Consider the following 27,565-nt stretch of genomic DNA (forward strand, 5'->3'; position numbering starts at 1 on the left):
GGGTGCCATTTGTACCTTTAAATGGGTCCAATTGTACACTCTCATAGTTACAAGGATTCTGATGAAGGAATGATACGAAGGAAAGGATTTTAAAGTGTCTTGTCAGTAGCGCTCTGCTGCTCTCTGGTGGTTGTATAGGAATGCTGCAGGTAAACCGAGTACAAAATGCACTTACTATATTTTTCATTAATAGGAACAAAAGGAATATAATGAAGATGATATATCCATAAACATATATATATATATATCAGTTCTATATTTTATCACTGTAGAAAATAGACACCTCTAATAATAGCATTTGCTGGTGTGCTGTGCCCTGATGTTACTGATGATCAGTTCTGGTGTTGGGTGTTTTTATGTTCCTTTTATGTTTTAATGTTTCAATATATAATGCTACACCTGACATCACTTCCTTTACTGATGATGACCGGCCAGTTTCGGTGTCTCTGATGGGCGGGGTTTAATCATTCTGGGGACGATGTGATTGGCGGAGGGAAGAGAAGAGGATGAAGGAAATAAATAATTCAATACAAATGCAAACGTCGACCTACACGTGTGTGAATATTGTATGTTATGTTGTGTTTTCTTGTGTGACTACAAATTCAGATTAGGTGTGTGGATTTCAATGTAGACAACTAGACATGATGTGTACAGATCTTATCTTATCTAATCTCAATCAAATCTACAAGCTCTCAAATGTTGCATTTTGCACCATAGGCACCGCCCCAAACCCTTCTCTCTGTTTTTACTCACCACTGCTCAACGTTATTTCAGCTAGGGTGGTCACCTCACCACCGGAGCGGTGGTCACCTCACCACCGGAGCGGTGGTCAGCTCACCACCGGAGCGGTGGTCAGCTCACCACCGAAAATCCAGACTATGAATGAGCCTTAAGGCTCATTCATGACATGTCATGACAAAAATGAAAATGAACAAGTCCTAAATGTGCCATTTATGAGACGGCATGAAAGGAGCCGCCACACACACTAGCGCCGATTCCTAAACAATCAACACAATAATGTAAAATAAATGACGATGTTTTATTAATATTGTAAAGAAATCACAGATTGAGGCTTTAACCTCTGCATGATTTCATATGAGATATCCGACCAAGACTATTACAGATTTTATGGAAGATGATTCAACAAATTGCTAGTTAGGGTAGGGTTAGGGCTAGGGTAATGGCGGTTTTATGGTGTTATTTAACACTAAACGGTAAAGTCTGGGGAAACACTGTTATAAGGAGATGTATAGAGCAGCTATGGGAGTATATAGCAGCTGCATGTCTCTCAGTGCAGTGACATTCTATGATCATTTGCCATAATCATATTAAAAAAAATTATAATTCTCGGCCAAATGCAACGAGACATAGCGTTGGGACTGGGAGGTGCGTCAGCTAGGTCAGGAGGTAACAGGGCATGCACGGCCAAAAACGTTTGGGGACCGTCTATGTGAACAAACAAAGAGGTAGGAGCGCACGCCAACAGCGGGGAGGTGCTGACCATGGGAGACAGACTTGAACAAAGGAAGGAGAGGTCGCACAGCTCGTAGTCACGATGCAACAGAAACCTTTATTATAAGGCCAACGTTTCAGCAACAAAATGCCTTCGTCAGGGTATGATGACTATACTGTATGTACTGTAACAATGTTCTGCAGAATATGAACTTTGTAACTATTGTCTGAGGGCACTGCCAGTGTTCGTCCTTCGTACTGTACAAGGTGTTCCTGTACTTCTGATTATGTGGACATAAATAATCATTTCAAGTGTGTGTGTGTGTGTGTGTGTGTGTGTGTGTGTGTGTGTGTGTGTGTGTGTGTGTGTTATGTATGTGTGTAATGTTGTATAAAGTTCGACAGGGTGAATATTTGACCAGATCCTACGTTGGAGTCCATGCTGATGAAATCATCCAGATTCATTGTGCAGTCTGAGGAACGCGCACGCACACACACACACACACACACACACACACACACACACACACACACACACACACACACACACACACACACACACACACACACACACACACACACACACACACACACACACACACACACACACACACACACACACACACACACACACACACACACACACACACACACGTTATGTTTTTGGTATTATCAATCTAGTAACTAGTAATGTTCCTACTTCCTATACCCTTCTCTACATACAGCAAGCCAGTTGTAAACATCACAGATTGAGGCTTAAAACCTTTGCTTTTATTAAACTACACCGGTGTCCGGCTGTAGAGCACCGAGTCGGTAACGATGGAACCGACTCGCCGGCAGATGCCTTTTCTGGTGTGGGTCTGACCGACTCGACACCGGGCACTGCACAGTGTGGAACGCGTGTGTCGAATTTGAAGTCGGTGGGGCGAACGGTTCTCGAGTTACGTGCATTACAGAGGTACACACACACACACACACACACACGTACAGAGACTTGGTGCATTTATAGACAGATTAGTCTCACGTAGTAACTATTCCACTAGCCTCGGTAGTCGGTAGTACCCAGGCTTTCATTTATAGATAGATTAGTCTCATGTAGTAACTATTCCACTAGCCTCGGTAGTCGGTAGTACCCAGGCTTTCATTTATAGATAGATTAGTCTCACGTAGTAACTATTCAACTAGCCTCGGTAGTCGGTACCCAGGCTGGGGGCTGACGGACAGACCGGTGAACCAATCAGGGCGTGAGCAAATGTCACACGTGACCCACCCCCCTAGACCCTGACATTGAGGACCACTATATTTCCACACTCACCCCAGAGGGCCACACACTGCATATACTGTACATACTGTCTGGCAGCAACCTCCTATCTCCATATTTAAATGGAGTAATTAATGCCTATTTCACACAAATAAAAACAAACAAAAACAGATCTACAACTGCGACGCATTTTGAGCTAATATATCCGTATTCCAATATTAACCTGTGGGCCGCATTAAGTGAAGGTGGAGGCTTCATGTGCCCACACATGTGTGTGTGTGTGTGTGTGTGTGTGTGCGTGTGTGTGTGTGTGTGTGTGTGTACCTGCTGTGCGTATACAGGGGTAGGGAGGCGGGGGCATGCGCCACGCCCCCTCATCGTCCTTCATGTGGGAGCGGTCCGACGCAAACCTCAACAGGAAGCTGTCAGCGGGGTTGACTCGAAACTTCCTGTTTGAAAAAGAAGCAATCAGTGATGCAAATAGCCTGCATCCTGCATCCTTAGACTTAGACTCACTAAATTGAGGAAAGTATTTCTCAACATCCATTCCTGGGATGCAATACTGTACTGTACATTAAAGTAGGACTCATCAAATGTCCCTGGGACCATTACATTGAAAACATATTTGCATCACTAAAATGTATCTGTACCGTTACATTATAGAATAGAAATTAACATATAAATACTATGATATAGGGGGGGGGGGAACCGCCCTCTAGTTTACATTCTATGTGATAAATACGGTACCTGTGGTAGGAGGGTTTGAGGTCTCGTTTATATTCTATGTGATAAATACGGTACCTGTGGTAGGAGGGTTTGAGCTCTAGTTTACATTCTATGTGATAAATACGGTACCTGTGGTAGGAGGGTTTGAGCTCTAGTTTATATTCTATGTGATAAATACGGTACCTGTGGTAGGAGGGTTTGAGCTCTAGTTTATATTCTATGTGATAAATACGGTACCTGTGGTAGGAGGGTTTGAGCTCTAGTTTACATCCTACGTGATAAATACGGTACCTGTGGTAGGAGGGTTTGAGCTCTAGTTTACATCCTACGTGATAAATACGGTACCTGTGGTAGGAGGGTTTGAGCTCTAGTTTATATTCTATGTGATAAATACGGTACCTGTGGTAGGAGGGTTTGAGCTCTAGTTTATATTCTACGTGATAAATACGGTACCTGTGGTAGGAGGGTTTGAGCTCTAGTATATATTCTACGTGATAAATACGGTACCTGTGGTAGGAGGGTTTGAGCTCTAGTTTATATTCTATGTGATAAATACGGTACCTGTGGTAGGAGGGTTTGAGCTCTAGTTTATATTCTATGTGATAAATACGGTACCTGTGGTAGGAGGGTTTGAGCTCTAGTTTATATCCTATGTGATAAATACGGTACCTGTGATAGGAGGGTTTGAGGTCTCGTTTATATACTATGTGATAAATACGGTACCTGTGGTAGGAGGGTTTGAGGTCTCGTTCGGAGCGGAAGGCCAGTTTAGCGTACTGCGTCAGCGGGCAGGGGAACGGCAGCTCCGTGTCCAGGTCATAGACCCAACTCTGACCCCTGCTGGCATGGAGGAGAATCACATGGTAGTCCTGCAAACCGTGGGTGGAAAAACAAGTCAAGGTGGCTCGCAGCAACTCACTTTAAAAGTCTTTATTCAGTAACGGCAGCGGCAAATACAGTAACATTTCCACCTGATTTTGTCGACTACCTTTTTTCACTGACAAAAACTAAATGGAAACTAAATGAAAACTAAGCTACAGTATGATGACTAAATACTTAAATAATATATTGATAATTCCATCAACAAATAAAAGCTAGCCAAGAAATTGCCGATCTTAAGCCAATAATGATGCTGCTCTGACTAAACTAATCAGCACAACTGATGATATTTCTAATGTGATTAATCCGTTCTCAAATCTTCTATTAACGGCTAGGTGTGCAGTCATGCTCAGTTCAGCACGGCTGGATAGCCTAATTCAATCAATTTCCAGGTCATAAGAACTACCAGTAGTAGTAGTGTGTGTGTGTGTGTGTGTGTGTGTGTGTGTGAGAGAGAGATACCAACCCAGACTACAGGCTGATCCCCATGGCCTGACTTCTGTTTCCACAGAGGGATCTGTTGAAAGACAAACACACATTATTATTTTATTCTAGTATACATTCTTTCAGCGCTAGGTCTATGTGTGTTTCTGTTACTATTATGAAACCCACCATTCTGTTGTCGTTGGAGATGAAAACGGCGTGAACGTCCCCCAACGTGTCTGGTTTCTCTGCCTTGATGAACTCGCACAACTTCCACACGTTTTCTTCACTGCGTGACAAACAATTATACAGAATATGTTAATGTAAATGTTGCATTTATATATAGCACCTTTATCCGGCGGCGGCGGTGGTGGCGGCGGCGGTGGCTCAGGGGTAGAGTGCCTGGATGGGAACCGCAAGGTTGCCAGTTCGAACCCGGGCTCCCCCAGAGCTACTGTCGAAGTGTCCTTGAGCAAGACACTGAACCCCTAATTGCTCCCGATGTGCTAGTTGGTGCCTTGCATGGTTTCCGCTGCCATCGGTGTGTGAATGGGTGAATGTAATGCACAATCTATGTAAAGCGCCTTGGATAAAGGCGCTATATAAATGCACCATTTACCATTTACCATTTATCCAAGGCACTTTATTCACACACACATTCATACACCGATAGTGGAGGAAACCATGCGAGGCACCAACCTGCACATCAGGAGCAATTAGGGGTTCAGAGTCTTGCTGACAAGGACACTTCGACACTAACTCTGGGGGAGCCCACAGGGATCGAACTGGCAACCTCACGGTTGCCGTCCGGCTGTTCTACCGGCGGCCACTCTACCCCTGAGCCACTGCCGCAGAATCTCCCATTTAAAGTTTCCAAATGCATACAACATAATCTTTTGAAAATAGCAGATCTACAACCGCACAATGCGTCGCATCGTGATTCGCGACGCGTTGTGATTTGTGAGCTTGTAGATCAGCAATTTAAAATGGCCAAATATATATAAGTAACTAAAGTTTTCAAATAAATGTAGTCGAGTAAAAGTTAAATATTTGCCTTTGAGATGTAGTAGATTAGAAGTAAATATTGAAAATGTACTAAAAGTACAACAGAATTGTAGTACAGTACTTGAGAGAATGTACTTAATTACTAGTTTACATCCACTGCTAATTTACTTAGCTCTAGAATCTCTCATATCATATGATTCATATCACATCACACACAGTACAATAGGCCTACATGTATTCCATAATAGCACTGGCTGATATTCCATACTCATATTCCATGTATTATATTATATACCTCAGCAGCCATAACACAATAATAGAACACGCATACTATGGCTCTATAGTCTAGAATGTCTGAACGAACTTGTGCAAGAAAGAAGCAGAAGGTAATTTACATCATTATTATACATCAAAAACGTGGATCTTGTTGCTTGTGTCACAGGCATTCTAGGTCTAGACAGTCTAGTGCTGTATTAGCCCCTCTCGGAACCCTCCGTAAAGCTTTTCTGGGTCTAAAAAATGTCAGAAACTTCAGTAGCATTGGGTTCTGCTTGTAGGGCTAGTGCTGTATCTATGTCATTGTCTGTACAGTGTGGAATTTGTATGGAATAGAATCCGTTCTACGCCATGCATTTGACTTTGCAGTAGCCCTGGCTACAAGTCAGAACCCAATGCTACTGAAGTTTCTGACATTTTTGAGACCCAGCGGGTAGCCCGGTTCGGCACGAATCGATTGGGCTGACCCAGGGGGTTACGAGAAGAACTTTGCAGGTGATTTACACAGTAAACTCCTAGTCCTCAGTACTACATTTGCTAATACAACAAGACTAAAACGTCAAATATGATTATATTTATGGTACCAGTAGCAACTCGTGTAAACGCATTCCTCCCTCGACGGCGTGATGTTTGTGTAGTCGTCTTCATTCATTATGATTTTTTAAACTAAATACAACAACATAAAGCAGTGGAGCTACAACAACATAAACACAACTAAACAACCGTTCCGCTTGCTTGGTGTTACAGTAAACGTGCTCCGGCGGATGCCAACACGTTGCATAAGGTACTTTTTGGCCTTGTAGAGAAGTTTCAGCCACCATTCTGTTTGTGTGTGTGTGTAGTACTACTAAAAAAATATATATGTATATTTTAAATATATCTTTTAAATATACTTTCAATTAAATATCTTAACACTTGATAGTCAATGTTTTCACCAATAATATACATAATGTTTAGAAATCTCTCTGAGCTGGGTTGGTCTCTCTCAGTCTCTCTATCTCTCAGAAACCCGGAAATGGCTTTCTGGCCGACACGGCATTTGGCATCTTTGTGACGTGTAGAATCGACCACAGCCCCACACAGTTCTCAACCAGCCCGGAAATTAAGGCTTGCCTCGGCCCTACCTGGGCCCTCATCAAACCCTGCACACTCAAGACACAGCGCTACTGCCTGCCACCCTTAGATCTTCATGTATGGATGGAGCTGACCTGTTCCGACATTCCATGTTGATCTGACCTCATCAAACCCTGTACACTCAAGACACGCCCCATATATGGCCAGACCGACATCAAACCCTGTACACTCAAGGCACTGCCCCCGCTGCCACCCTTAGATCTCCATATATGGAGCTGACCTGTTCTGACATTCCATATGTTGATCTGACCTCATCAAACCCTGTACACTCAAAACACGCTCCATATATGGCCAGTAGATAATTCATTGCATGTTGATCTGACCCCCCCCCCCCCCCCCCCCATGCCAAAGCGCCAGCGCTCGCCCAGCAGTCTGCCGTCACCCAGGCGGATGCGTGCACGCGACTTCTCTCCCTCAGGGTGACGGGGGCGTCTTTACTGGTAAATATCAGACCATTTAAAAGCAAACTGAATGTTTTCAGCTCAGTTCAAAGTTTATTATCACAGACAACAGAATTTTTCAACATTTATGCCACATTTACTTTACAGTTTTCGTTCATTTTTTTCCTTTTTTTTTTTAAGAAGTTAACGGAAGAAACAGAAACATTCTTTGTTTCAACATCCTTTCCCCCATAAATAAAAAGTATATATATATATTTTTTCATTCTGTTGATAACGTCGCGGTGACGTCGTCATTGCATCATCCTTACTTTATAACAGGCAGCGTTAGTTTAACGCCTTTATCATCACTTAACAAAATAATAATGACAATAACAGTAATAATATAGAGCACAAGACAACTGGGACATGCATCTCAGGTACCAGCTACTGAAATTAATATCAATAATAATAATAATAGTAATAAATATACACACTCACACCAGGCTCATCAGAGTACCAAAAGATTTAACAAACCAAATAAATAGAACGTCTGGATTACTAGACCACTGGGCCGGTTGGGTTGACCAGTGAGCAACTAGTAGTAGACCAGTGGTCTACTGGTCTGGACTATTGACTAGTTAGTCCAGTGAACAAGTACCATTAACCCATTAAAGCCGGGTGTCATTTTAGATTTAAGCTATATATATATATAGCAAATTAGCAACATACGTTTTTCAGAAAACGCTAAGGATTTAGAACAGTAGTTCTAAAAAAACAAAACAAACAAAAATAAAACTGATATACAAGCTCACAGCGCATCACTTCGTGCCGCGCTGAGAGCTTGTATATCTGCTATTTTGGAACATTTTGGAAAAATCTGGGGTTGTAATAAAAAAATAAAATTAAAAAGAAGAAGAATGCAGCGGAATAATTTCAGAATAAAACATAAATATAAAAATAAACCGTAAGAAATGGTGAAAATAGCAAAAAAAAAGGCTATTTTCACCATTAAAACAGGCTTAAGTTCAGTGGTTCATTCAGGATAATACATTTTATTTGTAAGCTCCAAGAAGAGAGGAAACACTGGACTAAGTAGACCAGCAGGACTAGCTCAGTGGTTCTCAACCTGTGGGTCTAATAAGACCTTTTTAAAACCTCAAAAAAGGAAAGAAAGAAAAGACAAAAAACATTAACTGCATCAAAAGCAATTGACAAACTATATACTATAAAAACTGGATGAAACATTGGTCAAATTGTCAAATACTATGAGTAAGGGGGGGGGGGGATGGGAAAATAGGAGATCTACAAGCTCACAACGCCTCGCAATGCAAGGCGTTGTGAGCTTGTAGATCTGCTGTTTTCACCATATTCAAAATAAATAAATTAAATTGTAATACTTCAACTCAAGTGCTTCGCAGGGTGGGTATGGGTAGGTCCCCAGTTCAAATGTGATTATCCTGGGAGTCCCCACCGGAAAAGGTTGAGAACCACTGGACTAGTAGCTCACCACCACTCTGACTAGTTGACCAGGACCAGTTTCATTAGGGACGGTTCAGTAAAGAGGCAGTAGGCCTGTCACGATGATTACATCGCCGTCTAATTGCCCTTCGCTAAAACCCCACCACCCCAAAAAGCGTCTATTATTATTATTTTGCAGGGCAGTGTTGTTGTTGAAACACATACACAGCTTAACTTTGGGGTTAAGTTACACGACTCAGCCACCCTCCTACTAATTATTACCGTAGTCTTCCAATGCATTACATGTAAACGATCGTAAGAGTTGCATACCGTTGCACCCTACATTTCTAGTTTATTGAAATAATGCCATGCACATTCTGTCCAGTGCAAAGCCTACTGCAGGCCTGGTTGACTACATTTTGAAGCTCTTGCTACTGAAACGAGTCATTTACCATGCGTCTCAATGGGTGAGAAGAACAGCTTGCCGTGAATCCTTCTCTTGCCAATATTGGACAAGGACAGGGTTGAGGAAGGACTTAGCAAAGGGCTAAATTATTTGAGATAATTACTTTTGCATAATCGTCAATCATTTCCATGTTGAAAAATGTCCATAGACAGTGTTGTTGTTGTGCAACTATTTCCGCTTTGTTTTGTCACGACTATTGTATATTTAAGTTATTTCTGCCCTATGTAATTTGTGATTACGAAGCCTAAGCAGAAATACAAATTGTAACGTTCCAATGTTGAATGCAAAAAAACAACAACACCACACAATTAAATCGCAATCGTTTGTGTGAGAATGAATCGTCAACTTAAATGTGTAATCGTGACAGGCCTAGGAACCAATAGACCAGTAAACGGTACCAGCTAACCCATTTTGGGGGCGGGAACTCCTTTTGGTGCATTAAGCATCATGTTATGCTTTAGCTATGGGAAAATAGCAGATCTAGACGCTTGTAGATCTGATGTGGCGTAATATATCTTTGAATGTATATTCTTTCAGAGCGAATGTGTAAGCTGTCGTGGTCCCTGGAACAACATATTTTCAGATGGGGTTTTGGTGGCCAATTTACATTTCTGGAGTTTCTTGACATGGAATAGTTATGAGAAGAGAACCACTGACATTAGAAACATATTAAAGGTTTTTCAGAAAACTGTCAGGATTTTGAATTCATTTGTAGAATAAAATGGGTTAACACTAACAGGTCCAAATGCATTGTTGTGTTGTTCAGTGTTCGTTCGTACCAGTCCCCAGGGAGACGTCATGTATGACTGTAGTGTCACCGTGTTACACATGTGATCGTACCGCGTTGGGGAGGAGTCACTGATGGTACCGGGGGGGGGAGGGGGGGGGGCAATTAAAAGGACGGACCAGCAGGGAAATAAATGACCGTGTTTGTGTCGCCGTACCGAAGTTAGTTTTGTCCATCGTTCATCCAGAGTTGCAGGAAAAAAACAAGCCAGAAGCAGAGCCCGAGTTGAGTTGAACAGAACTCGTCAAGTCAAGTGAACAGAAGCCAGTCTTTCCATTCAACCTGTGGGATTGTTTTTTTTCTTTCTTTAGGTCGTCTGGTTCCCAACTCTGTGACCAAATGGACCCTTGAAATCCTTGAGGTCCTTGAAATGAAAAAAGGTTGATTTTAGCTTTTCGTACCGACTACCGAGAGATGGAACCGTAGTTGAAGTCATAATGGTTCCACTCTCCGGGGAGGGGGGGGGAGGGGGAACCACATTGTGTTTCAGTTCGTTAGTTAATAAAAGGTGGTGTTAATTAAGTTTTCTTTTTAAATCAGTCTTAATTAGCAGAGCAGCAGCAGCTCGTCATCGCTGCTGGCGGCCTCCAGACACTGGTCGGGGATCTGCGCCGTGTGGACCTTCCCACAGCGCTCACACGGCCCGTCCCTGTTGCTGCCGCGGTGGTGGTGGTGCTGGTGGTGGTGGTGGTGATGATGCCGCTGGGGGGTGTGGCCTAAGGAGGAGGAGGAGGCGGGGCGAGGCAGCAGGGGCCGGCAGATCTCGGCCACGCCCCCCAGCGAGGAGGAGGAGGCGGAGTCGGAGTCGGACGGCGGGATGAGGAGCTCCACGTCGTCCTCCTCGTCTCGGCTGCCTCTCCTCTCCGCCGCGGCCACCGAGGCGCCGCCGCCGCTGTCCACCAGGTGGCGCAGCGGGCTGCTGGCGTTCTGCTGGACGTGGTGGTGGTTCTGGACGGGCCGCAGCCTGCAGCGAGCCCAGGCCAGGCTGCGGGCCAGCCGGCCCAGCGCCGAGCTCAGCTGCCCACTGCCGCCGCCCGCCCCCGCCGCCGCTGTGTTGTGGTGGAGCTGTGAGGAGGAGGCGTGGCCCGCGGTGGTGACATCAGAGGAGGCGGGGCCGCGGGGGGACGCCGCCGCCGGTCCGACCGCCGCGGTCACGGCGGCGGGAGAAGACCCGGCCGGGTCCCTGGTGGCGGCGGTCGACGTCACCGAGACGATGGCGGCTTCCACCGCCACGGCCGGGGGCGTTTTCTGGGGGAGCGGGGGCGCCACCGGTCCCCCTCCTACCGACGACGCTGCGCCCCCTCCTCCCCCTCCTCCTCTCTCCCTCTCTCCGTCCCTCGCCCCTCCTCCTCGGTCGCTCTCGGTGTCCGTGTCGTCGGAGTCCAGCGGCAGCGGGCCGCGCCGGCTCCCGGTGCTGCTCCCGGTGGTGGCGGTGGTGACTCCGGCGCCGCTGCCATCCTCCGGGTCGCCCGAGGAGACCAGCGCCAGGGAGCCCGAGCGGCGGGAGCGGGACAGGCGGAACAGACGCCTCCAGAGGTTACCGCCACCGCCACGGCGGCTGGACGAGGAGGAGGATGACGAGGGGAGGCGGAGGGAGGTGAAGCCCAGCTGGGAGCGGACGGCCAGACGAAGGTTCTCCAACACGGACGCCTGGACGGACAAAACGTTTAGCATTAAGACCTCTGGACGGACAGACGGACACACAACAGTTAGCATTAAGACCTCTGGACGGACAGACGGACACTGCTATGGGAGCAGTAGGCAAAATAGTAGCACAGGATATGAAAGAAATTGTGGTGTGCATTGATTGATTTTTTTAATGGCGATTAAACTCAGGATTGCAAAATGGCTCATTTGAACTCTGCCAAAGGCATTGAAAATATGTGTGTGCTACCTAAATAATGACCAGAAGAAAGTAAAACTGTTCACAGTGTTGCCAAGTCTAGTATAAGCTACTTTGACGGTCAGCACTATAGTTGCTTATTTTAGAATAAGGATCCCATTTGAGCACCTTTTTAGTACCATTATCACCTTTTTACATCTCTGGTGAGCACCTGGATATCCCCTCTTTTTCTCATACACAACTAAAGCAGCTGTGTATTGTTGTTGTGTAATTAACGTGTGAATAGACATATAAAGGTAGACGCTTCTTCCGGCTCTGGGCCGTCTGTATCTCAACAGAAGGCAACGGGATGCATTGGCAAGCTTTCCCGAGATTCCTTGCGAAGCATATAGTGGAAGCAAAATGGAAGAACGATTATAGGCCAATCAGAAGCGGCGCGTTCCTTCAAGATTCCACCTGACTTCCTCCTCCCGTTGCAGACACGTTGCTCCAATGAACTGCAGCCACCGATGAGGCATCTGTATTTTTATTTTGTATCTATGGGTGTGTGTGTTTACCTGGTTTAATCTATGGGTGTGTGTGTTTACCTGGTTTAATCTATGGGTGTGTGTTTACCTGGTTTAATCTATGGGTGTGTGTTTACCTGGTTTAATCTATGGGTGTGTGTTTACCTGGTTTAATCTATGGGTGTGTGTTTACCTGGTTTAATCTATGGGTGTGTGTTTACCTGGTTTAATCTATGGGTGTGTGTTTACCTGGTTTAATCTATGGGTGTGTGTGTGTTTACCTGGTTTAATCTATGGGTGTGTGTGTGTTTACCTGGTTTCCAGAACACACGGGGAAGTCCTCTACGGGCGGGATGAGTCCCTGGGCGATCAGCTGACCATAAGAAGGCGGGGCCTCCCGCCGCAGTAACTCCGCCTCCACGCGTGACAGCTGGGTCTCGAATGACCTGAAACGACCAATCATCATCAGTCACAGGGCCAGAGATTAAGCGGAGCCGCTAAGCAAGGTCCAATCACAGATTTAGATGACCTGTCATTGCAGTAATACTGTGGTAATACATCCATGTTGCAGGTTAGGGGTTAGGACGGTTGAGTTAAGGTCTAAAGCTAGTATAAGTTTAGATTTAAGATAGTATTAGTTGGGTTTACGTTTTAAGTAAGTATAGGTGAGAGAGGGTTATACACATCTTAAATCTGAGGGGGGTTTTCTATACTATTTAAATAGTCTTGCTGCTATTTGTCCCAAAGTGACAAAGCCTTATACCCTGTATAACTTCAACGATGCAATGTGACATATCTCTGTTTACAAAATGCTGTACCCCCTCCAACTGTACATACTTTCCCGTTTTCAACAGTTTTTGTTTTATATTTTGACACTAAAAGGTGGGTGCACACTGGAAAAAAACGCGTCCAGTGTGCAGCCACCTTTACTTTGGACATGTAAACGTATGTTTTCTCATGCCAACAAAGCTCAATTGTATGGGTTTAGGTTAAAGCTAGTAGTGTATGGGTTTAGGTTAAAGCTGGTATTGTATGGGTTTAGGTTAAAGCTGGTATTGTATGGGTTTAGGTTAAAGCTGGTATTGTATGGGTTTAGGTTAAAGCTGGTATGAGATGGGTTTAGGTTAAAGCTAGTATTGTATGGATTTAGGTTAAAGCTAATATTCTATGGGTTTAGGTTAAACCTGGTATGAGATGGGTTTAGGTTAAAGCTAGCAATAGATATGTTTAGGTTAGAGATTATTGTATGAGATGGTTAGGTCATCGTACCTGCGTTCGAACATGCGTAGGGAGTAGAGCTTGCAGGTGCAGCCCAGAGCGATGACCAGCAGTAAGCCACAGATGAGGCTTCCGATCACGGCGGCCGTGATCACTCTGGTGGGGACGATGACGGGACAGTTGTCCTCGTCACTGCCGTCGCCACAGTCGTCCTGGGCGTCACACACCCACGACTCAAACACACAGCGGTTGTTCTGAAGACAAGACAAGAGAAGAGGAATGAGCCCACAGCTCATCCTTTGACTGTACATGCATCTATTGTTAACGTATCAATCAATCAATACCGTACAGTGGACGTTGGGGACTATAGATCACCTTCTAGTTCTCAACCTTTTCAGGCTGTTTTCTGTTTACTAAACTAAAAAATACTAGAGCGGTGCCAGTTGGGCACAGGCCTACTTGGAACGATGCCAAGTTGGAAATGCAAGCTTGCCCCACTCAGATATTATGTCTGTGTCCCTTTTATGGCCAAATATGGAGTTCTTTGTCAGGCATGCCCAAATATGGAGTATAAGCCGACGTCAGAATCATGTCAGAACAAGCCAGCTCCCTATGCCCTCTGCCCTGTCCAGAGCCCGGGCAGAGGTTTTTTTGGGGCGGTTCTGGACAACTGTGGGTCTGACCGGACACTGGGTCACCCCCTGTGGTAGTGTGGAAAACGTGTGTCGAATTTGAAGTCGGTCGGGCGAACTGTTCTGTCTGTACACACAGATGTACAGAGAGACAGAGACTGCATTTATAGATAGATATTATTTCAAAAGAAAAAGGTTTAATGTAACAAAAAATTCACAATTTGTCATCAATTAAAAACAACTCCAAGATTTTTCTATAATCTAATCATTTCCTTAAATAAACACAACAACAAAACATAGTGAAAATAGCAGATCTAAAAGCTTCGTGCCCCGTTGTGACTGTGAGCTTGTAGACGTGCTATTTTCACCAATTTGGGTGCCCTCTTTTGGGTCTTGATCTTAAAACGTTTAAGAGGGAACCGCCGCCACCGGGCCTAGTACAAGTGGTCACCTTGCAGTGGAAGTTCCCCGGCTGGCAGAAGAAGCAGTTCTTCTCGTCGGAGCCGTTGGGGCAGCGGTTCTGGTAGTTGCAGCGGTCCGAGCGGGGGTAGCAGGCCCCGTTCCGGGAGCAGGGGAACTCGTCCTCCTGGCAGGACGAGCAGTTGAGCTCGTCGCGGCCGTTGGGGCAGTGCCAGTAGCCGTCGCAGCGCTGCTGCTCCGTGTAGCAGCCCCAGTTCCCCCCGCACGGGACCTCCCACGGCAGGCAGAACCCGTCCACCTGGACCACACACGCACAGACGCAGACAATGAGTCATTTTAAACTTGGTTGCATGCTGAAAATAGCAGATCTACAAGCTCTACAACGCGTCGCACTGCGACGCGTTGTGAGCTTGTAGATTGGCTATTACGACGGCATCAAGGCCCGCCAAAATACATTTTAGGTGACTAAATCAACTGTAGATGTAGTCGACTAAAACTAGACTAACTCTAAAACATTCTAGGTGACTAAAATGTCACTAAAACTAAATGAAAACTGTTCAAAAAACAAAACAAAAGACTAAGGGCCGATTCATACTCCTATTTTACCGCTGTTTCAGCGCTGTAGTGCCGAAATGATTTCGGCTCGTCAGAAATTTTCAGTAGCACCGAAGAGCCGACTTTAGGACGGTACCCGCCCCCCCCCCCCCACCCCCCTGAACCTCAAATGACGTCACATTGTAGGCTCTGGGTTAGGGTTAGGCCGAACCGACTTTTATTCGGCTCTAAAATAGGAGTATGAATCGGCCCTAATATATGACTAAAACTAAATTTTGCTGCCAAAAACAACACTGTCTCACACACACCAGGGCTCGAAATAGCGACCATTTTGGTCGCAAATGCGCCTGAATTTTAATCTGTGCGATCTCAAAATATAACTGGGCGCACCAGTGCTACTGCATATAATTACTGTAGTGCGACCAAAACGATCGCGACCGAAAGTGTCGCGGGCCGGTTCCCTCCCGCGAGATGATTTAAACTTGTAGAGCATAAAGATCTGAGCATGTAAAAAAAAAAGTAAGTTCCTAGTCCATTCCTGTCCAGAGTTATGATTGTTTAAAGAAATATCTCCTTGGCTTCTTCTACTTCCTCTAACCTCCCGTCAGTTCGTGGACTGATTGGGTGATCAACATCAGCTGGACCTGAGGTCCTCAGCTGTGAGAGACAACAAAAGGGCTCAATTGAATGGAATGTGTGGAGTCACACACACATTTATGATGACGTTATGAAAATAACTTCTCATAAATATATACAGTAGGCCTATATATATATATATATATATATATATATTTTTTTTACTTCAATCAAAAAGCAGGCCTACATAAAACAAAGGGTTTTGTAGCCATTTACAAATTCAGAAATTATAGCAGAGACAGTATTTAGAATTTAATTATATTTTCAACTGGTTTATTGCCACAAAAATAGCATCTCATACCAACTGGCTTGTAGGCCAGTGGTTCCCAAAGTGGGGTCCGGGGATCCCTAGGGGTCCTCGGTTAAATGATAGTTAGGAACCAAATGGACCCTTATGGGTCTGAAACTCTGAGAGTGTACTACATACTATGGGTAAACCAATTTCACTGTACATTTGTACACTCAGTTAAATTAACTTTGATTTTATGGGTCCCAGAGATAGAAATGGGGAACGGTAGCCTAATTCAGGTCAAACTGGGGGTCCTTGAAATGTAAATAACTGAAAATCACTGCTAGAGCCGTAAAAATCTTCTCATATGGGGGTCCCTGGCATATATTTTCAAATGGGGGTCCGTGGGCTAATGAGTGTCAATTTGAGGGTGCTTGACATGAAAAATGTTGGGAACCACTGCTGTAGGCTACAAGTGTAATAATAATGAATGTAAAAAATCGATTACATATTGGTGCTCGTAAAATTTTGGTGGGTGCTCCTAATTTTTTTCTGGTGCTCCTTCATTCTGAATTTGGGAGCACCAGTGCTACCAAGTAAAAAAGTTAATTTCGAGCCCTGCACACACACACACACACACACACACACACACCTGGTAGGTGACGTTGAAGCCGCGCGCCGCGTTGATCTTGTCGGCGTAGAAGTGGATGGTCAGCTGGCCCGCCGAGGAGACGACGCTGAGCGGCGCCCGCGAGTCGAAGGCGGTCAGGACTCGGAGCAGGCGGCGAGGAGATGCGTCCAGGCCGTCGTACACCTTGACGTAGTCCCCGTAGCCCGTTCCGTCCAGCTTGAAGTCTATGAACCGCAGGATCACCTGGTATAGAACACACAGGGGAGTTCAAAATGTACTCGAGTAAAAGTACAAAGGTATTGGCATCAAAATGTACTTAAAAGTACCAAAAGTAGAAAGTACTCATTGTTCAAACACAGCTTTTGAAAATAGCCGATCTTACAAGCTGACAATGCTATGAGCTTCTACAAGCTCATAGCGTGCCACTCGGTGGCGTGCTATGAGCTTGTAGATCTGCTATTTTTCAATAGCTAAAGCATACATGGGCAACTGGCGGCCCGGGGGCCACATGCGGCCCTCACCATCATGTAATGAGACCCTCAGGTTAATAAGCGAACATTGATATATTATTGATTTCAGCTAATTACTAAAGTATTAAAATGTTATTGTCTAGTTTTTTATGTCCAATGTATTTGTATTTCATTCATAAAGTTAACATAACTATAACTAAATGCATTTGAAATTTTTTAAAAAAAAACTTCAGGATTCCATTTAAAAAATGGCAAACATAAAAAAATCTGGATAAACATGGACACTTTTTATCTCTTGGTAACTGGACTGATGACTATTATCTTGATACGGTGACACACTGACTTTTTACCTTCCATAACCGAGAAAGAAAGTGTGTGTGATTTTAAGAGCGGAATGAATGTGATGTGACATTCCGTGCTCAACCAATCAAATCATCACTGTGATAATAATAATGAATTGCATTTTTATAGCGCTTTTCCAAGTGCTCAAAGCGCTTTACAATGGTTCATTCATTCATACATTGGGAGGTGAAGCGGCGAACAGTCGCACACCAACGGTGGCGAGCTCACACCGACTCATTGGAGGCAGTGTGGGGTTCAGTGTCTTGCCCAAGGACACTTCCACATGTAGACAGGAGGAGCCGGTATTCGAACCGGGTGGTTTTTTGGATGGTATGGTGGGGTAGGTAGGGAGGGGCAGTTGTGACGGGTTCCCCAGACAAACAAGTCAAAGGCACCGCTCACGTCCCACAAGTGTAATTTGTTTTTGCCGTTTTATGAATTTTTCAGATTTTTGAGGGGCCCTTCCTATACACAGGTTTAATGTTTGTCTTTAGTTCAAAGTTTGTTTAGTAAACGCATTGACAACGAATGTTGTGTCGTTTACGCCATATTGTCTCTTTATTGTTAATGGCGTTTAATGTTTAATCAACATATTTAATATATTAGCGTCCCTCACTTCACACGGGTGTGATTTATCGTAGGCATGCTTTTATCATGTCGGCGTCGTGGGGTTGTTATTGTTGGTTGTCATGGCTGCCAGTTCCCACCTGATGTCGTGTGTGAGCTCCGACTGCTCCAGACCGTACTGAATAACTGCTAGCTTACATAATGTCTTGAGGCTAGGATTGAAGTCTAAGACATACAGGTTATCAGGGTTGGTGTTTCCTCCAAAGAGGAAGATACGATCTCCCACCATGCATGCAGCAGCATATCTCATACATCGGACCCGGACCTTTCCCTTGGGCTCAACCTTCTTCCAGGAGAAGGTCTCTGGACTGAATTTACACACATTAATATTGTTCCAGCCACCAACTATGTACAGCTCTCCATTGTAGGTAAATGCTGAATGATAGAACCATCCTTCTGGATGAGGCTGGGGAGATGGTGTGCTCAGCCAGAGGTTGGTCTCTGTGTCAAACACTCTGAGGGGATAGTACTGGTAAAATACAAACATCTTTGTCCCGATGATGGTGGCAGAGTGAAAGCATGTAGCAGTAGGTTGAGTTCCTCTGGTGTTAATTAAAGTCCAGACCATTGTGCTGGTGTCCAACTTGTACATGTCATTAGTACATCCAGTCAGCATGGGGAGTCCTCCATGTATAAACATGACCTTCTCCAACACACAGGCTGAGTGGTACTCCCTCTCCTCTGGAACAGTGCCAGAAACCCTGGGTTTGAACCATCTGTAGGCGTCAACATCAAATGCATAAAGCACATTGCAGTAAGGGCTCCCTCCCCAGATGTAGACTATATCTTCAACCAACACAGCTGTGTGGCCAGAGCGCCTGGATGGAACCTCTAGGTGGCGTCCTCCTCCTCTTCCTGGGCTCAGCTTCCTCCAGCATAAAGACACTGTGTTGAAGACGTGAACATCAATTGGATCACTGTTTCCTCCAAAGCAGTACAGTTTGTCCTGCAGCACCACAGCTGCATGGCGACATCTCTCTGCTCCTCCTTTCAGACGGACGGTCCAGTCGATCATTCTAACATTAGGTTCTTCTTGCTTCTCTGTCCCACAATGCAGTTCTGTCAACCACACGCTATCTCTTATATCTCTACAGTGGTACAAACGTCATGTGACGCCTCTGGCCAATCCGTGAAGCCGGTGTGTTGCGTCAGCCAGACATACATTAGTCTATCTGTGTCCGTCACTCAATGAAAAGGCTCCAGTTTTCAGTGTGACTCTGTGTGTGTCTATCAAAAGATAGAGACCGAACCGGAGCGTTGATATATTATTGATTTCAGTTCATTACTAGTACTAGCCCTTACCCGTTGTGAGATATTTGCCCCCCTCTTGTGGCCGTGGGGGGGTACTGCGCCCGGTGTGTTTTTAATTCACTGATAAATGTTGCATCCTTTGGTATTCTTCTCCTGATAAACTACACGGTTTGCACACATCTCACCATGCACAACGGCGACAGGTAGCCTGTCCACACATGGACCGCTACTTTGCATTCATATTCATGTGATATTGACAGTACAATACCCATTTTTGCATTTTTTAATCCACTAATAAATTCATTATAAATCATTAATGTGTCAAATTGGAAAAAGGGCTCCAGGAAGACCTCCATATAATTATGGTCCATGCCTGTGTGAAAAGTGGGAGTGATTGGGCCAGCCAATGTTGAGATAAAGCGCTGTCAGGGACATTCATTCATTCATTCAGACATTCATTCAGACATTCGCTGAATTTTAGTATGATTACAATGTTTTTGTCTTGCCAATATATTTGTATTTAATTCAGAATTCCAATTTAAAAAATTGTAAAATAAATATTCAGGATTTTAATTCAAATATAGCAAAAAATATTTTTGCTACGACATTAATATGCATTGTGGCCCCACTGGAGTGAGTGTGGAAGTATTGTGGCCCTCTCTATCGTCAAAGTTGCCCACCCCTGAGCTAAAGCATAACATAATGCTAACACCGAAATGTATTCAGAGGTCAGGGTCATTGTGTACCTTCCGGTGGTCTCCGGTGTCTATCGTCCAGGTGCAGTTGCTTCCCGGTGGGTAGAAGTCGGGATAGTTGGGAGAGGAGAAGGATCCGTAGAAGTTCTTCAGGCGCTCGCCGCAAGAGGGAACGTCACAGTCGATCTCGTCGCCCAGGTCCTACACGTTGCCAGGACAACACAACATCAATATGTCATCATCATCAACACCGACGTCGTACAAACAGAAGGTCACGGTCTATTAGTCTAAGATCCCAATAATGTATACTGTCAATATTGTAATATGTTATGTCTGGCAGAAACCATCTAACTACAAAAAGTTCATTTTTCAAGGAAATTAAGAAAACCATATATTTTTTAAATAAAGTAATACTGCCTCTTCAATGTTGGCATTGTGACTTTATATATTGTCAGATACGTGCATGAGAGGGGAGATGGGCTGGAGTTCGCTGCTTTAGCAGACAGTTTGAGGGTCCAAAGGAGTTAGCCAATTTTTGTCAGAAGAAACTTTTAATACTTCCCAATTCAGTTAAATTCAATTAAAATGGCTTTATTGGCATGATAAAACACACGTTTATATTGCCAAAGCAAAACGTGGAACAATACAATCAAAACAAAATGATTGATGTTACAATTGGAAATCAGAATTTCCAATAAATCAATTTCTATGTATCAAGTTCACTTTTCATTGGTTCAATATTTTTGAGGGGCACTAGCCCCTCCTATATTCAGCTATTAGTGTAGATTATTGTCTTACACAAACTTTCCCATTGACAATGAATGGAGACGTCGTGATGATAATAACGCCCTTCACTTCACACGGGTGTGATTTTATTTAACCCACACAGACGTAAAAGGTGTTCAATATCATTGATTTATGGGGGGGGGGGGGAAATACAGAATAAAAATGGAGTCAGCTGGTTTCTGCCGGACAGCGACAATATTTAATAAATACCCTTTTTATTTTTATTTGACACAGAATCAAATGTTGTGTGGTCATGATTCACCAGGAGCCTGGAGTACTTGGTTCCATGCTTAAAATAATTTCCATATTTTTCACCAAAAGTCTGACGTAATTTACACATCTAGTTCCAGGGGGTTCCCAGGACCCAGCTAAATGATACTTAGGAACCAAATGGACCCTAATATGGGTCTGTAACTCAGAGTAGAACCAAATGTATGAGTCTGTAACTCGGTGTATAAATATAGGACCCAAATGGAACCAAATGGGTCCATAACTCAAGAGAGTGTACAACATGGTTCCATTTGTGTAATTTGTTAAATTAACATTGTTTTTACATTATATACATTTGGGATCCCAGAGATGGAAATGCTATGAAAATAGTTGAGAATCACTGCTAGAGCCATAAACATGTTATGGGGGTCCCTGGCATATATTTACTATTGGAGGGTCTGCAGGCTAATAATAATTGTCAATTTGGGGGTCCTTGACATGAAACAGTTTGAGAACCAGTGTCCTACAACGCCAGACGCACCACGGTGGATTAAACCCTCCTCCCAGGCTTCACGGTGGTGGGCAGGGACATGACCGCTGATCCACCCCAACGCAATTATCTGCATTCTGAGCCTCGCTTTAAGGAATGGGAGATCGCTCCTCGCTCAGTCAGCATCTTTTTGAAGGTACGGCCATTAATTTTGACAACACATGGCTGGATCGCAATTGATTAGCATACATTAACATAAATTACAGCGTGTGTCTCTCTCTGTCTCCTTTCAGGCTGGCAGGCAGACAGGGCGGCAGTGGCTCAGGGGTAGAGTGGCTGGATGGTAACCGCAAGGTTGCCAGTTCGAACCCGGGCTCCCCCAGAGTTACTGTCCTGAAGTGTCCTTGAGCATGGTTTCCTGTCTCTCTGTGTGTCTTACCTGACAGTCTATGCTTCCGTCACACTTGAGGCTGGCAGGCAGACAGGTGTACAGCCTGGTGTAGCGAGACAGGCACGGGAACTGGTTGTAGGCGCACGGCTGGAAGGAGAAGGCAGCCGAGGGCTGCGATTGGTCGAAGGCTGCGGCGGCGCGCTGCGATTGGTCCAGGCTGGCGTCGTCGGACGGCTGCGATTGGTGGAAGGCGTCGGCGGCAGGCTGCGACAGGTCGCCGCACAGCTCCTCGTCGGAGTTGTCCCCACACTCGTCCTGAGAGTTGCATCGCCACGACAACGGAATGCACTTCCCACTGGAGCAATGGAACTGGTCTGAGAGACAACTGGACTCTCCCAGTTTACCTGAGACAGACAGACAGACAGACGAAAGTTAACACCCCAATCGCCCAGGACAAAGTTCACCGTCCTTTCTATTAGTAACACCCAGTTTTATCCAAAAGACGAAGGTTATTGATATGAAAAACCGATCGCATCGCTCTACAGCCTAGGAGCACCTGTTGTGCAATCCTCGGTGTTGCACAACAGTGGGACATCATCGAAAATGTCCCCCCCCCCCCCCGTTTAGCCGACGACAACGAAAATCTTAAAACATTAATTACTCGCCATCTAAATCATCCCATCCATACAGATTGATGTTTCTACATCCGTTAAGTGGTTTAAGCCGGGGACAGTGACTTGGTCTGCAGTGTCTCACCGGTCACGTAGAGCAGTCTGAAGCCCTTGGCGGTCAGACTGCGGTCCGAGTGGAACTGGACCCACACGTCCAGGGAGGAGATGAAGGGAGCGGGCAGAGACGAGCCACACACCCTGAAGGCGTCCAGGTTCTTGTAGCTGCCGACGGACAGCCAGTCCGACCCGCAGCGACGGGACGTCTGCAGCTCAAAGTCCTGGAAGCTAGGAGAGGAGAGGAGAGGAGAGGAGAGGAGAGGAGAGGAGAGGAGAGGAGAGGAGAGGAGAGGAGAGGAGGGTTGATTTTTTGACAGCACATTTGCATTTGGTTTCAGTGTCTTGCTCAAGGGCACTTTGACAGTCACAAAGGGGGAGAGGGGGGCGGGATGGAACCAAGCGGGAACCTTTGTATTCCCATGACGCTCTACCTCCTGCCGTTAGGGTTGTCACAGTTATTACATAAAAGTATAATCGCGATTATTTGAGATAATCGCGATTATTTTCTCATAATCGTTTCCATACAACGGCCGTTGCAAGCTTGTGGATCAACTATTTCAGCTCATTTTGAGTGGTGGCTAACCACTCCTATAGACAACAATGTGTGTCTCTATGTGTAACATGTCCACGTGTCCAAGCACGGAAATTGTGTCACTGTTGCGCAGTCTAACAAACACACACACACACACATGTGAATTATAAATGCAGCTTTTACAATGAGCTGGCATCTTTACGGGAAGTTCCTGACATTCATCTAACCCAGTGGAGCTGGGGGCTCCTTCTTACGTTGGACAAAAGCTGCAAAGGCTGACACACAAGTACACATGGTTGCTGTGGCGCGCACGCACGCACGCATGCACACACACACACACACACACACACACACGCCAGGGAGGAAAGCTTGTAGAGTACAGTACGTACAGCACAAGTACAGTACAGCACCACTCAGTTCAGACTGGTCTGATTTATGAGCGTCGTGCCTGTCACAGACATGCACAGAGCAAGTTCAGTCAGGAAACTCTAGTGCAGTTGCTGCTGGCCGTTCATTGGGCTGCCTCAGCATCACGTTCTCATTCACATGATTCACTTCATCCAATCACACACTCATTCCATCTTCACACCGGCAACTTAAACTGGAGGTTTGCACTGCTCATCCTGCTGCACACTGATACTGCTACGCTGCTGTCTGCTTAAACCTTTGCTGCTCACCCTCCTCCACCCCAGCTACCACCTGTCGTTTTGGATCTGCTGTTACGGTACGGGGGGATTCAGAGTCCCTGTGGTTGGGACTGATGCGCATGATCTGAGTACCTAAAAAGCGGATCCAATGCATCGCCAAACCATAATATAATATATTGCAATAAATATATATTCCATCCATTGAGTTGTCCTGACTGAAATAAAATGGACAATTCTTGGTATAGTTCAGTCGTTTGTCATATCTGCCCTGCCCTGTGCACTTATTTTAAATACGATGCCAAAAAGGCAAAACAGAAATGTAATTCCTATTCATAATGTTCCAATTTCCGATGCCAAAAACACGATTAAATAGTTAATCGCAAATTACATGTGACAATTAATCTGCAACTTAAAATGTGAACGTGTAACGGTGACAGCCCTAACTGCCGTCCGTGCTTGCTGGTGTGTGTGTGTGTGTGTGTGTGTGTGTGTGCGTGTGTGTGTGTAATGTATGTCTGTGTGTAGTGCACGTGTACCTGATGGTGATAACATCTCCTAGCGGCGCTCGTATGTTCCAGGAACAGTTGACACTATCGGGATACTTGAAAGGCCAACCTGGACTGGTGATGACGCCACTGTTGGACACCATCTGCAGAGTCTGACCACAGCCTGCGCGCACACGCACACACACACACACACACACACACACACACACACACAGACACACACACACACAGACACACACAGAAACAGGTGTTTTTTAGAATCGGCCTCAGGTCTAAATGGGTTAAAAGGAAGAAAATCTTTTGAAATAAAAATACGAATCATTCCGCGACTCAATGAACTCACCGGTCGTTTGTCCTGACACGTACACATTGTCATTATGTTGAGAGCCGACTGACTGACCTGGGAGAGAGAACACACACACACACACACACACACACACACACACACACACACACACACGCACAGTTATTAACAATTGTTCAAAATGAAAACAAGTCCATAAATAGAACACATTATATATTTCCTGTGATTTCTTTCCTTAAATGTATAATTTATGGCCCGCCAGTATAGTCATATATGAATTTAATATTATTATTCTTAAGTAACACAAATCATTACTTTGATGATGACCAAACACTGATGATAGTGCTGCCAAACAAGGCTTTGAAGCCATCTATGCAATGAAATCTATGAAAAGGTTTAATCTGAAACACAATGTTGTACGTGCAACTTCAGTGGGGACCCCTGCCTCATCTCTCTCTCTCTCTCAGCTATGGAGTCCTTGGTCTGGAAAAACCTTGAAGACACCTGCTATAGACCAGTCTTTCTCAAACTACCACCAGACCAGAGGTAAAGGCTCACACATAGTCTGGATTTACGGTGGTGAGGTGACCACCAAACTACAACATGACTTCACGAGCCGCGGTGAAGAGCAAACCACCGCCACCGCCGCTCCAGCCCTTCTCTCTGTTTTTACTCACCACTGCTCAATGTTATTTCAGCTCCGGTGGTCAGCTCACCACCGGAGCGGTGGTCACCTCACCACCGAAAAACCAGACTATGAATAGGCCTTTACAGGTCTGTAACTCAGAGTGTATAAAATAAATGGAACCAAATGGACCCGTTCAGATTTGATAGTGAAGATTTTGTGATAGAAAAGTTCAAATATGATTATTTTGGCGGTGGCACTGAAAGGTTTGGGAAGCCTTGCTAATAGACAACACTAGATATAGGCTATAGATAATTAGTGGTTCTCAACTTTTATGGCTATTTTCACTACTTCTTAAACATTTGTTCTAATTCATGGAATTTCTTAGATTTCTTGCATTTCTTCATGACATTACTGGGAAAAAAAGATCATTGGATTTTGTTATGAATTTATGAAAAGTTTTTCTTTTACATGTTTTGAGATAATATGTCGGGACTGATTTGTCAGTCCCGACCCACTGTTTGGGAACCAGTGGATTATCCCATTCTGAACGGGAACCCATTTTGGTGTTGGCATCATGTTATGCTTTAGCTATTGAAAAATAGCAGATCTACAAGCTCATAGCGCGCCACCGAGTGGCGCGCTACGAGCTTGTAGGTCTGCTATTTTTGACATTTTTAGAATCTGATCTCAGGTCAGAATGGGTTAATCAGACCAGTGTGTGTCCAGTGGAAACCTCGTATGAATCTGATCTCAGGTCAGAATGGGTTATACGACATCCCAAAATAATAATAATCTTACCAGTGATGCAGAGCAGCAGGATGAGCAGTGGTCTCCATGGTGACAGGGTCTCGCTCCAGGCCATAACTAACCACCTTGACCACCTTTCTACTCATTAACCGACCAATCACCTCGCTTTGCGATGCATCTAGTTGAATAGTTAACCAACCAATCTCCTCGATGATAACCAATTCATCTGATTAACAGTTAACCAGCCACTCGCCTATTCACCTCGATAACCAATTAATCTAATAAAATAGTTATGACAAATTAACCGATTCATCCAATATTCTGAAAACCTGATCACCTCCAACGATCGGTTATCAATAAACCAGCAAACATGTATGTTATGAACTGTTTAACTGGAATATTCTATTGGTTATTAATTATTATGTTACTATGGACCTTATGTCTTTCATAAAGTTTGGTTTATTATTATAATTATTAGTATACTGGTTAAGCAGTATGTAATGGAACTGGTAAGCAGTATATTATACTGGTTATTATTATTATTATTATTATACTGGTTAAACAAACATCCAACTCTTCCAGAAAACAAGTGAAGATAAATGTGGAATGATATTCAAGCAGTCATCGTTGTAATCCTGTAGTGTCACAGTAATCTACCACAGTAGTCTGTCGGGGTCCTTATCATAAGAGTTAAAAATTGATTTATTTACCTTCACAACATCCTCACAAAAGACAAAGGCTAATAACAGGCTAACGGTGGCTATGGGCTATAGCTTCCCGTTGCAAAATAAACAAACGGCTACGAATAACAACACACCGACCGTCACGCAAACGTGCACACGCAGCGCCATAAACCGTCCATAATGTGACTGTGGTGCACGAATAAAACAGCAAACTAATAAAAAAGGAAAATATAGCGTTGCTGTTAGCAGAGCAGCGTTAGCATGCTAACCTTAGCTAGCTTCCTGGGCTATTACAACAACAAAGCTAAGCTAAAAGAAAAAAACCCTGGTCACGTGACGCAGTAACGGTACATCATGTTACTACTGTGGTTGTTTGTTGAGATGTCGTTTAAATTGAATATGTGGTGAAATGCTATTATTTATGAGATGTGTTCTATTTCTAACACACTGTGTGTCGCCATTTGCATCCCATCCCATCTCTGCTCTGCTTTCTTCTCTCTCTCCCTCTCCCCTCCTGGAGATGAACAGCTGCTCAGTGCTCACTCTCTCTGTGAATGTGTGTGTGTGTGTGTGTCGTGTGTGTGTGTGTGTGTGTGTGTGTGCGTGCGCGT

The 27,565-nt window shown here is 44.7% G+C and overlaps 2 protein-coding genes across 3 annotated transcripts; both read right to left on the reverse strand.

The window, feature by feature from the left end:
• Positions 1-1,563: 1,563 nt before the first annotated feature.
• On the reverse strand, positions 1,564-6,747 carry ntaq1 (N-terminal glutamine amidase 1). 2 transcript variants are annotated; one of them, XM_080787674.1, is made up of 6 exons: positions 6,607-6,747; positions 4,931-5,025; positions 4,785-4,835; positions 4,163-4,308; positions 3,038-3,162; positions 1,564-1,925 (listed from the first exon to the last, which is right to left on the reverse strand). In XM_080787674.1, exons 1-6 carry the CDS (start codon positions 6,668-6,670, stop codon positions 1,822-1,824), a joined length of 585 nt encoding a protein of 194 aa, XP_080643800.1. In that variant the 5' UTR covers positions 6,671-6,747; the 3' UTR covers positions 1,564-1,821. The 2 variants fall into 2 exon arrangements, with proteins under 2 accessions (XP_080643800.1, XP_080643799.1); XM_080787673.1 differs by having other exon boundaries at positions 4,931-5,030.
• Positions 6,748-8,891: 2,144 nt separating this feature from the next.
• Positions 8,892-27,447, reverse strand: lrp12 (low density lipoprotein receptor-related protein 12). The gene is made up of 12 exons (XM_080787669.1): positions 26,533-27,447; positions 26,323-26,477; positions 24,936-24,992; positions 24,623-24,755; positions 22,936-23,135; positions 22,228-22,583; positions 20,354-20,503; positions 16,939-17,160; positions 14,898-15,164; positions 13,866-14,068; positions 12,910-13,042; positions 8,892-11,897 (listed from the first exon to the last, which is right to left on the reverse strand). Exons 2-12 carry the CDS (start codon positions 26,384-26,386, stop codon positions 10,794-10,796), a joined length of 2,889 nt encoding a protein of 962 aa, XP_080643795.1. The 5' UTR covers positions 26,387-26,477; positions 26,533-27,447; the 3' UTR covers positions 8,892-10,793.
• Between the last annotated feature and the right edge of the window lie 118 nt (positions 27,448-27,565).

This window comes from Protomyctophum bolini (assembly GCF_963924005.1).
Source record: "Protomyctophum bolini genome assembly, chromosome: 17".
NCBI lineage: Eukaryota > Metazoa > Chordata > Actinopteri > Myctophiformes > Myctophidae > Protomyctophum > Protomyctophum bolini.